The sequence below is a fragment of the Ahaetulla prasina genome, chromosome 9 (genome assembly GCF_028640845.1).
Source record: "Ahaetulla prasina isolate Xishuangbanna chromosome 9, ASM2864084v1, whole genome shotgun sequence".
In the NCBI taxonomy this organism is placed as follows: domain Eukaryota; kingdom Metazoa; phylum Chordata; class Lepidosauria; order Squamata; family Colubridae; genus Ahaetulla; species Ahaetulla prasina.
In genome coordinates this window covers 23,568,512-23,583,148 of record NC_080547.1, presented here as the reverse complement: position 1 = coordinate 23,583,148, position 14,637 = coordinate 23,568,512, and the positions used below count along the sequence as shown (strand labels likewise).

The 14,637-nt window shown below is 42.5% G+C and overlaps 1 protein-coding gene across 4 annotated transcripts in view; it reads right to left on the bottom strand.

Annotated features, from left to right (window-relative positions):
• Positions 1–13,575, bottom strand: part of ZMIZ2 (zinc finger MIZ-type containing 2) — a 101,238-nt gene extending 87,663 nt beyond the window's left edge. The window contains exons 1-2 of one of the 4 annotated variants that reach the window (XM_058194015.1): positions 12,797–13,308; positions 5,998–6,109 (exon numbers count right to left, since the gene is read on the bottom strand). In XM_058194015.1, coding sequence (XP_058049998.1) covers positions 5,998–6,011 — 14 coding nt within the window. In that variant the 5' untranslated portion in view covers positions 6,012–6,109; positions 12,797–13,308. Of the gene's footprint in view, positions 1–5,997; positions 6,110–12,796; positions 13,309–13,424 lie in introns of those variants that run through there. The other 3 variants (XM_058194012.1, XM_058194013.1, XM_058194011.1) reach the window with 3 other exon arrangements.
• Positions 13,576–14,637: the final 1,062 nt, after the last annotated feature.

The following is a 14,637-nucleotide window of genomic DNA, read 5'->3' as shown; positions in this document are numbered from 1 at the left end:
TCATTTCCTTTGCCTAGGGAATGGTTCTTGCATATTTCTGTCAAGGTCACCTCTTTTATTCCCTACACTCATATAAGAACTAACTAGGCTGGACCTGATTACTTTTGAAGTCCAGGTAGGGTAAAGGGTAGCATTTTATATTTGTATTCATTATTAAGATGAATCCCATTCAGCCCCCAAGTAACAAAATAACTCTAAAGAGTTGTACAAAGCTGCTGTGTGTGAGAGATAGACAGTTTTCAAATTTGATAGATAAATAAATGAAATATATCTTTGTTATTGCCCATCAAACATTACTCTTTAGTCGTAAACCAAAATACATGCCAAAATGCGGTTTGTTTATTTTGGTTTGGCACGACAAGTGAAACCACTATTGGGGCAATAATCTTGCCCTGTAACAGCACAGGTCTTCTGCTGATTGCGCTTTGATTTGGTTGCCAAGCGCATAAAGAAACATATCCTCTCTCTTCTACTGAAACCGTAATACAGTGTTTCTCAACCTTCGCAACTTTAAGGTGTGTGGACTTCAACTCCCAGAATTCCCCAGTGAATAGCTGATGTGGTATCATGGTGGCAACTATCTTCTGCATCTGGTACAAATGTCAATGGCATTTGTCCCAAAACAAGATCACATTAGCTAAATGAACTACAGAATCATTCACTTACTTATGTAATGCTGGGAGGGAGCTTTTGAAGGGTGTAATGGAAGGTACATACTTGTAACAATACCCACCCATAATTCATAGAGGTGCCTGTGAGATGACAGTCAACAGTAAGTTGCAGGTTTTCTCTGGAAACTTTTTGCTTTTATCCCTGTCCAGTGCTATGTTACTTGGCAGCAAAACATGCTTGTTATTTACTGTGTTACCTAGCAAAGTAACTCTGCTAGCTCACTGCAAACTAGGAACCTTTCTACACAAAGTCCTGAATACAAACAGATCTTCACCAAACAAGCACATATCTGGATGGATGGAGCAGAGAAGGTCATTGAAATCAATATCAAAAGTTGACATTGGAAGAGATGCTACGGAAAACCCCAAGCAGCAGTAGCAGTGCCAACCTCCCAAGAAAAGGGGAAGTGGACGTGTTTAATTCTTCATAAAAAACAACAACACCACGTTCTAATTACTATGAATCAGCAATTTCTTACAGATGCTTCAGATGTAGCCTGTGATTCGCTCCATCTAAAGCACAAGTGCAGCCCTCAGATCCCTCCCGAAGTTGCAACTTATTTATCATTCTTGTGATAGAAGGGGAGGCAATGAATTACATGGACAGTTATTATACTTTCTATAATTAATTTGTTTTTAATTACATTTAAATTAAAGCAACTTCATTTCTATCCCTCTTTTTGTTTTGTTCCAGCCTATTTTGAAGAGTACATCCGTCAATATGATGCTCAGAGGCTATGAATCATGCATATCCCCGCAACAAACCCCACAGTACGTACCTCTATCACTGGGATTTAACATGCTACCTACATGCAAAAATAAGTCAGAATTATGAATAATTCATAAGCTATTCATGTTCCTGGAGATCATTCTCTCCTGCCCACCTTTTTCCAACATTGGGACAAGCTCATTAACCAGGAATTCAAAACTGAGTTTGTCTACTATCTAAATTGAGGGTCTTGGCAAGCCACAAAGAGCAACCCCAGATTTGTTCTTAATTAACAATTCCTTGGTTAGTCGGGGGCATGGAGTTCAATCTGTACAATATGCTAAATGTTGAATTCCTAATTAATGTAGACATTACTACTAGCTTAAGGAAGCAAACAGTTAAGTGTATAAACAATACATTAGAATTCTCAAGAAATCTGCTTCATTGTATGCAAACTTGGGCATACTTATGGAAGTGCCAATTCAAAGTGCATCTTTTAGATACATTCCCGTTCCCTGTACAAATAGGACCAAAGTTATGCTACCAAGTACCAAGATGACAATTTCTGATTTTTGAGAAGTCGAAAGAGGTATAAGGCATAATTACTTTTCTATAGATGGCCCCACAGATTCGTGACATACTAAACAACATAACGGACACAGAGAAATATAAAATTTAGAGTACTTGGAAGGGAAGCAAAGGAAAGCTTGTTTGAACAAAGTACAAAAACTACCTTTTATTGACCACATCCTTGTAAAAAGGAAATTCTAGGAGCTGCAAAAGATCAGAAGGTTGGAGAAAGCTGTGCTCCACCATACTCAGAGAATCACTCCTTTCCTCTCCCCCCCCACCCATGTTAATTAATCTGCAATAAAAACCATCTTCCAGTGGAAAGACATCATGGAAAATAAGACCACATCTACAAAGGAGAGTGTGTGTTTATAGCTTCAAGTCAGTGCTGACTCTTGGCGACTGCCTGGACAAGTCCCTGCAATTTTCTTGGCAAGATTTCAGAACTGGTTTTTGCCTTCTTATTTATTTATTTATTTATTTATTGTTTAAATTTATATACCGCCCTATCTCCCAAAGGACTCAGGGCGGTTTACAGGCATTTAAAAAACAGATAAATACAATCTAAAAACAGTTAAAAAACTTATTCTAAAAGCCTAAATTAAAAGTATGAAAATAAAACCCAATTTAAAAACCATAAATTAAAATCTAGCTCAGTCCTGCGCAATTAAATAAGTATGTTTTAAGCTCGTGGCGGAAGGTCCGAAGGTCTTTCTTTCGGGGTTTGAGAGTGTGTGACTGGCCCAAGCTCACCCAATTGGCTTTATGCCTAAGGCAGGACTAGGACTCATGGTCTCCTGTTTTCTAGCCTGGTGCCTTAACCACTACTCCAAACTGGCCCTCTCTGAGAGTAGAAGGTAATAATCCTTTTAAATACACCCCAATTTTGGCAGATGAGATTGCTAACTATGCAATCGGTTCCTACAGTTCTGCCTTTAGCAACAACTTGATTAGTGTTGACTAGTAATTCCATTTAGTAATGAAAGAAGCTACAGGGCCAACGCACAGTTTGGAAAAGAGATAGCAGCAGCACAACCTACATTCATCACAAAGTATTTGTCCTGTCTTTTTTCTCAGGTCAAGATTATAGGTTTAGTTTTCTTCCCATGTACCACTAAAGTTATCCTCCTTACAACAATCGTATAAAATAAGCTAAAATGAGCAACTGGATATGCCTGGACTGGAATGAATAGCTGAGCATTTCCATAAGGTGTAGCCGGGCACAACACTTTCCAGCATTATATTGTTTCTTTTCAAATGTTCATACTGACAGTATGGACCTTACTTTTGCCTGATGAATGAGCAAACACAGCATGAATGACAGCCATATAAATAGATGGCTATAAATAGTTAAAAAGTATGCATGATGGGCACTTCATTATGAAATTAACTTCAGGAGGACTGAATATTAAATAAAGAAATGGCAAAAAGCATTCAACAGCTATCAGCTCTGCATGGATTGGAAAGTTTGTCAAGAGAAAATCATGGGCTTTTGCTATGATTTGCTTAACCATTACTAGTAACAATAGAAGAGGCAGACCACCACCAAATTCCTAAGGAATTTTGGTGGTGCATAGACAAGAGATAAGGTTTCCTGCCTCATACCTGTTTTTTTTTTCTATCAACAAAAGATGTGTAAGAAATATTAAATCATAAAAGTATACCCATACCAATGAAAAACATAGAATACATGTAGTCCTAAATTTACAACTGGTGGCTTAGTGACTGAAGTTACAACCAATTGGAAAAGGGGGATTTACAACTAAATTTTAGGATGGTTGTATTAAAAACCAGAATTTACTTACAGGTTCCAATACAGTCATATGTCAAGGACTACCTGTAATGTTACACTACCCAAATTATAACCAAAGTTAGATGGGGTCAAGACCAAAAGTCACTCCATTTTAAGTAGCTTCCAAAAGGCAATCAGGATGGGAATCAACACGATATTCTCTAGGAGGCCAGTCCATAGTAACAGGGGTATAAGCGGTGCCATTGAACTTCAGACCCCTCGTCTACATAAAAGGGGCCCCTGCTAAAAAAAATTTTCCAGCTAAATCAAAGTTGCGAGGATGATTCCAGTGGGAAAATGTGATCCAATGCACCACCATGAAGCCTCCCAAATTTCATACAGCCATGCTCACATAGGGTATCTTGCAACAGTGTCAAGCAATAAAGATCTACAATTGCTAAGTCAACATAAAACAAGCCACATTATATTTTACTGCATATGTGACCCAAACCATAAAGAAATGTGATGGATGCAGAGTCTACTTTCCCCAATCCATTTCCTTCAGGAAGGCCTTGCTCATATTCTCATCCCCATTGGCAATTTGGTCCATGGTAAATGATGACATATTCATCATGAAGCAAGTGTTGCAGCCCCTGTTCTTGCAAATACTAGAACACATGCTTTGTCCAGTGACATCAAGATGCACTTGTCAACATTTCTACATAGTTTTGGAATGAATACCATTCGTTCAATTGTACTTCTAAAATAGGCAGGTTTTTAAAAATGTGGACAGGTCCTTGGTGCTCTCTGAGCTTGCTTGTTTTCTTGCCTGTTTCATTACCCTAACTATGGTAGGTAACATTCTCAGTGCTAGTAAAGAGTGCTGTTTGCTGTCAGTCTATATTCTAGCGTCTTGCCTGTCTGTGTGTGGGAGGGTGATCTTAAGGAGTCTTTGGTTGGGCTGTTTCTAATAGCTCTTCTTGATTGGGATATTGTTTACTTGATTGTTGGTCTGAAGTTGACTTGGAGTATGCTGATCTGAGTGCAGATTACTGGTGGGGGAAGTGCTGGAGTCTTTTTCTCTTTTGGGCTGGTTGATTGTCTTTTTTGCAAAGTTTTCTTCACTTCTTTCAGCCTATCATTCTTTAATGAAGTATTTTATGCAAAAAGAAGAAAGAAGGAAGATATACTAACAAGAAAAAAAAAGTTGTTCTCCACTAATGTCTCAGTTGGAAGCATCCAAAATACTTCACTGCTAATAGCATCATCATCATACAGCACTGTTGTCAAACTCGATCTTGTCACTGATTTATCATGACATATCACTATGTTTTTTTACCTTTGTGGAGGTGGGGTGGCCATGGCCTGCATGTGAGGCATCTGGCCCATGGGTTGTCAGTTTGACATCCCTGTCATAAAGTATAAAATTTGCAGTCTTTGTGCTGGATAGCTTACAGTCCTATCTATGTTCAACAAAAACAGAAGTATGTAGATTTCAGTTCCCATAACAGTCCAGGAACAGGCCTTGGGAAGCCAGCTGAAGAGCATCAAGATTTGCAATGACTACAGGTAGTCCCAGAGGATGTGGAAGAGAATGAAGTTTGAGAATAGGTTCAAAAGCATAGCCAGCTGGCCTAAAACAGGCATTCTGAGAAGTAGTTTCAGCCATCAGGGCTACTAAAAGAGAAAGATTAGCATTTTCTAGGGGACAGTGGCTGAAATCCAATTTTTTTTACTATCAGTTCTGTGGGCGTAGCTTGGTGGATGTGGCAAGGGAAGGATACTGCAAAATCTCCATTCCCACCCTACTCTGGGGCCAGCCAGAGGTGGTATTTGCTGATTCTCCAAATTGTTCAAAATTTCCGCTACCGATTCTGCTCCAGAACCTGTCAGAACCTTCTGGATTTCACTCCTGCTAGGGGAGCAAAAAAGACTGAGCAGAAATATATAGTGAAATTGGTCTCAGTTCACAAGCAAATTTCACTATGTATTTAAAATAGTAAATCTCCACTTTGCCAAAGTGATTTTAACAAATGAACATGTTAAGGTTCATCAAGAATAAAAAAGCTACTTAAGATAAAGTTGGTTGTCACAATTCTAAGTTTCTTCTCTGAGACAGCTGTGCTTGAAAGGTGGTTTGAAACTCTCCTACAGACAGAAGAAAAGCTAACTGCCAGATCAGGCCCAGGAGGCCTCCATAATTAAGATAAGGAAACATTGTGCTCAGCTGCCTTGTTGTTTACTGGCCTCCCTTTTATGTCCTTAACAGAAGCTTGATCTGTTAAGCACGCTTGCTTGCTTGCTTGTTTACTTACTTGCTCAATTTCATAAGAGCTGCTGTTAAGAAGAGACATGGAAATCAAGCCAGGTCATTCTCCAAGTCTTCTGAGAATCCTGCATCCTGCTTCTCTGACTTCTGACTCAGTCCTGCTAGACACAAACTAATTATTCCAAAGAACTCCTATGAAGAAAAACAGCAGATCATTCTGCAATCGCTGTACCACATGATCAACAAACCATACATGGTCAGATGAGCAATCCAGCACTTGATAGCTTTCTACTTTCCCTTCTTCATACACACACACACACACACTCACAGAGAGAGAGGGGGAGGGATGGAGGGAGGGAGAGGGGCCCAGCCCTTTCGAGGATGATTTCCAAGTACCATCTCCCTATGGTAAACTAAAGTTGTATAGTCCAATAAACAGATGCATGGTTTAAATGCTGTTGACAGTTTACCTTGGCACTAAGCCTATAGAACTTGGAGAGGCTACACTTTTGTTTCAGAAGGCTAAGATCAAATCCTCCAACAAACAAGTTTCCCTGACTTTTAACCAAATAGATTGTCTCTGATGCTTTGCATATTAATCCATATGCTGGCTTTAATAACAGCTATTTTTGATCACAACATTCCCGTTTGTCTTGCAAGGCTTTAAGCAAACTTATCTGTGTCTATAGACGCACACTTACAAGAAAGTAAGAATTTTTGAATATGGTGGTTAATAAATTACTGGATAAATATGCTTAGGATCTTCTTACAAGTTAAGAAGTATGGAACAACATCTAAGAACACTAAGAACACGAAAGACATTTTGCTTCCTCTCACAGTGTCATCTACTGAATTATAATAGAAAGTGTTATGAAAATGATTAAACACTTTTAAAGACCACCTTATCACCAGATAACCATATTGAAAAACTTGCATCAGGTTGCAGAAGATTCTTTGAAGGTAATTCCTACTTTTACCTATGAGGTCAGTAAAAAGGAAAAATAGTCAAGGAAGCTCACGAAACCTAATTGCTTCATATACTCCAGAATTTATTCTTGGATTATTATCATAGGTTGTTCAGATGCCAGCAAATAAGGCCCTGGATTCAAATGTAACATCTTATCAACCTATTCAGCTGCCCCCACTGGATGATGAAAGCAAGAACCAACTAAGCAGCAAATTTGCTTGTTTATAATGCCCTTTATGTCTGAATTATATTAAACCATGATCAAGCATAGGGTTTCAGATCTTAAGTTAAAAAGCATTAATTCAGGGTAACAAACATTCCAGACTATAACATTTATTTATTCTATACTTGCAAGGTTGGCTCTTTAAAGATTCTTTAAATTTAATATATATATTTCTAAAGCTGAGAAGAATTCTAGAGGCTGTTCATTAACTGATCACCTTATAAACACATTTGACAAAATACTGGTACAACTTTCATCAGCTATCTTGCCAACTGGGAATTATGGGATTTGTCATCCAACACATTCATAGGAATTCTAGTTAGGAAAACTGATTCAATATCACCACAAATCCATGCACAGTATTGGATTCATATTTAATCAACAAATACAATAAAACGATTGTCTTAATTTTTACTGATTTTAACAGACCCACTCCATGTATGACTAAGGTTGGCTTTGTATATCATATCGATCTATAATGGGTTGATTTTCAATTAATGAATACAACACATCCCAGTTCCAATGTATGCTCTGTTCAGCAATATAGTTCACCAAATCATGGCTTAAATGTATGACTTCTGTAGATTTTTTTTCTGGACGTCTGAATACAGGTAGTCCTCAACGTATGACCACAACTGAGCCCAAAATTTCTGTTGTTAAGCGAGACTTTTGGTTTTGCCCCATTTTACAACCTTTCCTGCCACAGTTGTTAAATGAATCACTGTAGTTGATATGTTAGCAACCCGGTTGTGAAGTAATTCGGGCTTTCCCATTTTAACAATGAATCACTTGCCAAATATCTGAATTTTGATGAGATGATCATAGTGATGCTACAAAAACTGTCTCTGAAAAATGGTCATAAGTCATTTTTTCTGTGCCGTTGTAACTTTGAAGAGTCACTGAATGAACTGTTGTAAGTCGGGGACTACCTCTACTGCTTTATGTGATCTCATTTTTAGACACTACTGCTTTTTTTAATAATGGACTAGATAATGTGATGCATAGTTTTCCTTCCTTTACACTTCGAAAAGAATCTGGATGAGAGATCAGGAATTCATGTGTTCAACTCCTTGCTTGATCGTCACATCACTGGCAATCGTTTGTTCCACCTAACCGTTCTAGCTGCCAAAACAGGAGAAGTCAAGTTAGGATATAGAAAGACATTGCCACAGAAGTTTCATTCATCTGAACCCAAGACACTGATGCTTCTAATTCTAACTAAAAGACAAATAAATGTCAGATTTCAATCCTGAAATAGTTCCACCATCAATGCTTTCACAAAACATTATGTTCCTTCTAAATCATAACTTTAATTTTGATATGCTTTTCTTTCCAATCTCAAACCCCATTTTAGCTTATGGCTTGAGGAAACAAAGGAGTCATATTAATGACTTTCTATCCAGGAAAAATGACCCTAAAGCTTAAACCTTTGCCATGAGGCAATCTTCTGTAAACACTATAGAACAGGGGTGTCAATCGCAACTTTGACACACCTGCTAGAGATTCAGGCCCAAATGCTTTCACATATGACAGTCAACCATAAACTGGGATTATGCTAGACATACAACACAAAAAGACAACACACACTTCAGATCAACACCTGAACCAGGTCATCATACAGTGCCTAAGATTTACTTGCAAGTAAGGAAAACTTCCAAGCTCAAATCCCACTGAAAAAAATTTATCTTATCAATATTTTCCAAAAAAAGTCACTCAAATGAGATGAAACTAGTAGCAGCAACAATCATCAAAATAGACAGACTGGACCAGTTTTGATGGAGGAGAGACGACATAATACTCTTAAAGTTTGAAAGTTAAAAGCGACATATAGAGTCCACACATCTCTTAAGCTCACCAGATGTGGACTGTTAAGAACCAAATACTCACTATATGGCATTGGCATCAAAAAAACTCAGAAAATTTTGCAACCCACATCTGGGATATCTAGCTAATTAGAAGGACTAATAGAAAGAAAAACTATCACCTTATCCATTTGCAGGGGCTAAATACAGGTAGTCCTCCACTTACAACAGTTCATTTACTGATTGTCTGAAGTTACAGCAGCACTGAAAAAAGCAACTCAGGACCCTTTTTTACACGTAAAACAGTTGCAGCATCCATATGATCATGTGATCAAAATTCAGGCATTTGGCAACTGATATTTATGACAGTTGCACTGTCCCAGGGTCATGTGATCATCTTTTGTGACCTCCTTACAGGCAAAGTCAATGGGGAAGCCAGATTTACTTAACAACCATGTTACTAATTTAATAACTGCAGTGATTCACTTAACAACTGCAGCTAGAAAGGTGGTAAAATTGGGCAAACTTCACTTAACTGCTGTCTTGCTTAGCAACAGAAATTTTATACTCAATTGGGGTTGTAAGCTGAGGACTACGTATAGTTCAATATACTATTAAAAATTGAACAATTAAAGTAAGAATAACAACAAACAGTTCTGTTTAATGACCGAAACAAAACTAAAGACCAAAATCTTACTATAATAATGATACCAAATTAAACTTGCTTCCTCAACATAAAGTAGACTGGGACTGCCCATATTTTGTGGGGGGGAGGGAGTCATACTATGGAGACTTCTGAAGGCCTCTTGCCTGTTTCACACACCACAAGAAGGGAACCTCCACTAGCTTTCTCTGGGTGTCCAAACTGAATGGACTGTCACTACGCTAAGAGTTTCCTGTATAATCCAGTGCTATGATGCAATGGCTGAGTAACATGCCAAACCAAGCAAACCCCTTCACTTTGAGCATGACATGGGGACCCATTTTCTTTTGTTGTTTTAAGCACAGTGGATTCATTGGGTTACTTCTCTAGAAGCAGACATCTGAGTCAACTCATCCAGAAGTGCCTGGTAGGTCTGCATTACGCTTGAGAAATGAACAACGTACTAAAAGAAAGCAATACACCCAAGGAAAACAGCCAAAGACAGGGCAGGACAAGCTTTGCCCAACCTACCAAACCAGCCCGCTCAGTGTTCTTAGCTTTGCAATGTCACTGTTCATTCAAATGTTCACCAAAGGACAGGGGTAACTTCATCTTTGTACTTTTCTTAGGGGAGGGAGGGAGGGAGGGAGATTGTCAGATCAGCCTGGCAATAAGCCATGTCCTATGTCCCACTGCTATCTGAGTCAAGATTGGCGAGTTACACAAGAAACATAGAGCTTTTGTGGCCATCCTACCTGGGAAGACAGAAAATTCTGCCTTGCTTTCATGTTCTGCTCATAGGAGGAGCTGTTACCCTATGGAAGTGCATATGGGTTGTACACAAAAGACTTTGGATTCAATTCCTGATATCTCCAAAAGGAACAGAATAGGCCACACATCTGAATGAGTTGCTTCACACCTTAATTCAAAGATGGGGTGGGTGGGGTGGGTGGGTGTCGCAAAAAGAGACAAATCCAGAGACTTGATGAGATTGTGGAGATGGGCACCCCTGATAATTTGAAGCCTGTAACTGTTTTGTTCTCTAAGGATTGTTTTTTAAGCAGAGGCCTAAGGTATCCATTTGTATCTGTTGCTGAAAAGTAGCAAAAAAGAAAAAAGGCAAGTTTAAAAACAAATAAATTTGTAGCCAGGTCTGTAATATGATTGTGAAAGGGGTTGTGAAGAGTCAACATAAGGCTTATGAGAGGCTTATTCCTGCTTCATGATTTGTTAGGTAGGACTCAATTACGTGACTTCACACAAAACACTCAGTTGTAAGACTTGGTGAATAAAACAACATTTCTGAAGTTATGCACCAGGTTATCTTAAAACAAAATAATTTGGTTTTTGCTGATATGCTAACCCAGTCAATACTGAGTTAAAAAGAGCCACATATATGACCTTAGTAACTTAAATGTTTACAGGACAGAATAGTGGATGTTAAGTGTTTCCAACGCTTTTTAGTTTTTCTATTTCAGCAGTACTCCTTTTATTTTATTTGAGTTCAGTGTTTCTTCCTGAGGGTTAGTCACCTTGGATGGTGACTAACAGGGAGCAAGGTGAGCTACTAAAGCTGGTAAAATGAATTTAAAGAATAAGGAGTTCTCCCTCTCCATCTTATATAACCTGGGAGGTTTCCTTTCTGTGTATGTGTGTGTGTTTTATTGGATGCTTATTCCACAAACCCTCTGGAAAGCTCCAGGACAAAAAAACTGGCAGCATCTCTAGAAGCAGAGGGGGCAGCAGTAATAACAAATCAAGTTAGCAATGGGCTGCAGAAAGGAGCTGCTCTCTCCATTTGCAGCATTCAGCCACCCTGACCAATAAAAAATAACATTTTAAAATGTTTAAAGTTCAAAACCGAGACCTAAGAAGGCAAAAGACCACAACGGATATACAAAACAGAAGAAACATGCAATCAAAAGTACACCAAGAACTCCACCCCCCACCCCCCAGTAGGATCTCAAGATAGCATTCAAGTAGCCAAAACAGATTAAATTGAGCAAATAATGGAACAGAAGGAGCCCATGGATTTATCTTGGGCCCTGCCATGCTCAGGTTGTGGGGAGGACTCAAAATCTATATATATTATTTATAAATCTAATAAATAATAATAATAATAATAATAAAAAAAACAATGGCAGGGACTTTGAAAGGGGACATGTTTTCAGCTTGCGAAACTCCAGCTTTCAGACACCAAATCTGACTGAAACCTTGCAGAAGACTTCACAAGCCACAATCCTTCAACAACTTGAAAGCTAATGCAACTTGATAAAGCTGCTCAGTAATATTTGACTTTCATCCCTTCCAGGGGGGTGCTGGATATTTCTCCCGGGCTAGGCTTGCTTTCTGCAGTTCTGTGACAATTGCAATTCGCCCAACAAAAGACAAAATTCCAGGGACACTATGGCCAGCACTAAAGGATCATTCCTAGACAAAAAAGAGAAGATGCAAGGTACACCACTTTTCATACACCCCCCCCCAAATGAGCCCTATTCCCAGAAGATCAAAATAATAACCACCAAGGGGTCGGTCCCTGGCACACACCTGGCCCATCAGCTGGTGCCTTTCTGCAACCACCCACACCCACATCCCAACCCCGCTGCGGGCGGCCCCATCGTTAAAAGGAAGGGGCAACTTCCTGACCACACAGCCCCAAGGTGGCAGCTTCAGTTACCATGGAGACTCATTTTCTCCTCCTCCTCCTCCTCCTCCCCCGACGCCTATTTCGGGGCACACACCTTCGGTTCAAAAGCCCCCCCCCCAAACCAACACGAGATGGGACAAGATCCGGAGCAGCACAAATCAACCCCCCCAACTCAGCCGGAGGTCGGAATAAGGCAGCCGCCAAAGCCGTGAGGCGCTCCGTTCCCAGTCCACGCGCCCACCCGGGAACGCCGAAGGGGCCAAACCAAAGAAAGGCGGCTGGGGGGGGGGGAGGAGGAGGGGAGGAGAAGAAATGCAATCAGGATGAGGGAAAGGAGGGAGAGATCCTCCTGCCCAACCGGAGCACACACACCCCCCACCCCCGCGGGTTCAAAACCGCCTCCCCGCCCTCCCTGAGGGGGAACCCACCCGGGCCATTCGCTCAACCTCGGCCCCCCCCCCACCCGCAGCCCCCCGGGCACCACCCCCCCCTTGCCAAGCGCCTCCGCGAAAGAGCCCCGGGCCGTCCGGCCAGCCACGTTAAAATGGCCCTGGACGATTTACCTCACGGAGCGGGGGCCTCTCTGCGTGGCGGAGCTCGGGGCGGGCGAGCCGCTCTCGCTCTCGGTCGTCTTCTTTCCTCGGGAGACTGGGGAGGGGGGGGGGGCTCCGCTTCTCCCTTACAGCTGCTTCTGTCCCGGTACCATGATGGCCGGCCGCCTTGGCTGCGAGGCACGGGAGAGGAGGAAGGCGAGGTGGATGGCGACGGCCCGGGCGGACTGAAACAAAGCCCCCAGTGCAGGCGGCGGCGGCGGCGGCTGGCTACTGCTGCGGCTGAAGCGCCAGCCCTACGAGCGCCGCGCAGCTCCCCACCTCCATTCTGCCTGCGCCTTCACCTCGCCGCTCCAATTGCACAATAGAGCCGGGGCAGCCTCATCAATATTCATCGCCCTCGCCCTCCCCCCCCCCTCCGCCGACGCTTAGACTAGAGCAATGGAGCTCCTATCGCTCCGGCTCGCCAGGAGGAGGGAAAGGGGGTGGAGGAGGTGCGGGGTGGGGTGGGGTGAGCGAAAGCGCTTCCCTCGGCGCCCTGCACCTATTGCCTCCAATTGCAGGTGACGGGCGGGCGGCGGCGGCGGCGGCGGCTACGTGAGATGCTGTGGGGGGAGGGGGCTACCCCGGGGGAACTCACCTCCCTTCGGGCCGCGCGGAGGGAGAGAAAGAGCAGACAAAGGGCGAAGGAGGGCCGGCTGCCGCCCTGCCTTCCTCTGCAGCCCCCGCTCCGCAAAGAGACAGGCTGGGCGTGGAAGCTCCGGGCGCGCTGCTTTCGCCCTTCGGCCGCTTGGGGTTGCCCGGGAGCGCGTGGCGAGCCCCGGGCGCTGGGCTAGGCTGGGGTCGGGCCGGGAGGGGGGGGTTGTCTCGCGTCTCAGGCAGGCAAGCAGGCCGGGAAGAGAAGGGACGGGGCCGGCTTGGTGTAAAAGCGGCCGAAGCGGAGAGGTATAAAGCTCGCGGGCCAAAGCTCGGTGCAGCCCTGGATGTGGCCAGGCGCGTTGCGCCCCCGAGAGGAGAAGCCGCGCGCTGAACTGGATCGGATCTGCCGACTTTGCAAGGTTACTGTGAGAACCGCCAGCGGGGGGGGGGGGGGACTGATGACCCGGATCAGGCGTGCTTCTCCAACCAGGCGTCCACCGTACCAGTCTCCCATAAACTGCCCATTAATGTAGAGCAGGGGGTCCAGCCCTGGCAACTTTTAAGACTTCCAACTCCCAAAATTCCCCAGCCAGAATTCTGGAGTTGAACTCTACAGGTCTTAAAGTTGCTGTGGTTGGGCACCCCTGATGTCGGGGATGAAGGCAGCCCACAGTTCCGAGCCTTAAACCGATTCCTGCAAAAGGGGCCTAGAAAACGATTGCAGTATGTGTGTGGGACAAAATGTGACAAGACACTTCATCTGAAATATCACTGAAGATGTTATCTAGTCTGGTAAGGAAATGTTTGGAAGCTAAACAGCAAACTCGCAGAACAAACCGGAGAACAAACTGCCACCACCAGGTAGAACCAGCCAAGCTACAAATATTTTCCATCATTTCAGGATTGCAAGTTAAATTTCAATAAAAACTGAGGGTCCCTGAAGTTACCTAAGGATCAGAATAAGAATCGGGGAGATCTGGACACTTCACATTGGTGGTTTAATTTTTAAAGGCAGGTTTAATTTGGTTTTACGAAGAACCAGGTTCTCGCATTGCAATAAGCTGTGATGCAGATGGCGTGAGAACCTGAGGGATCAAAACTTTCCAAAACTGGAAGAATATAAAGGCAGTGCACAAAAGACAGTTGGATCCATACCACTAGGAATACTTTTTCCACTTTGTTGCCATTACACAAAAGGGGGAAAAAAGTCAAAG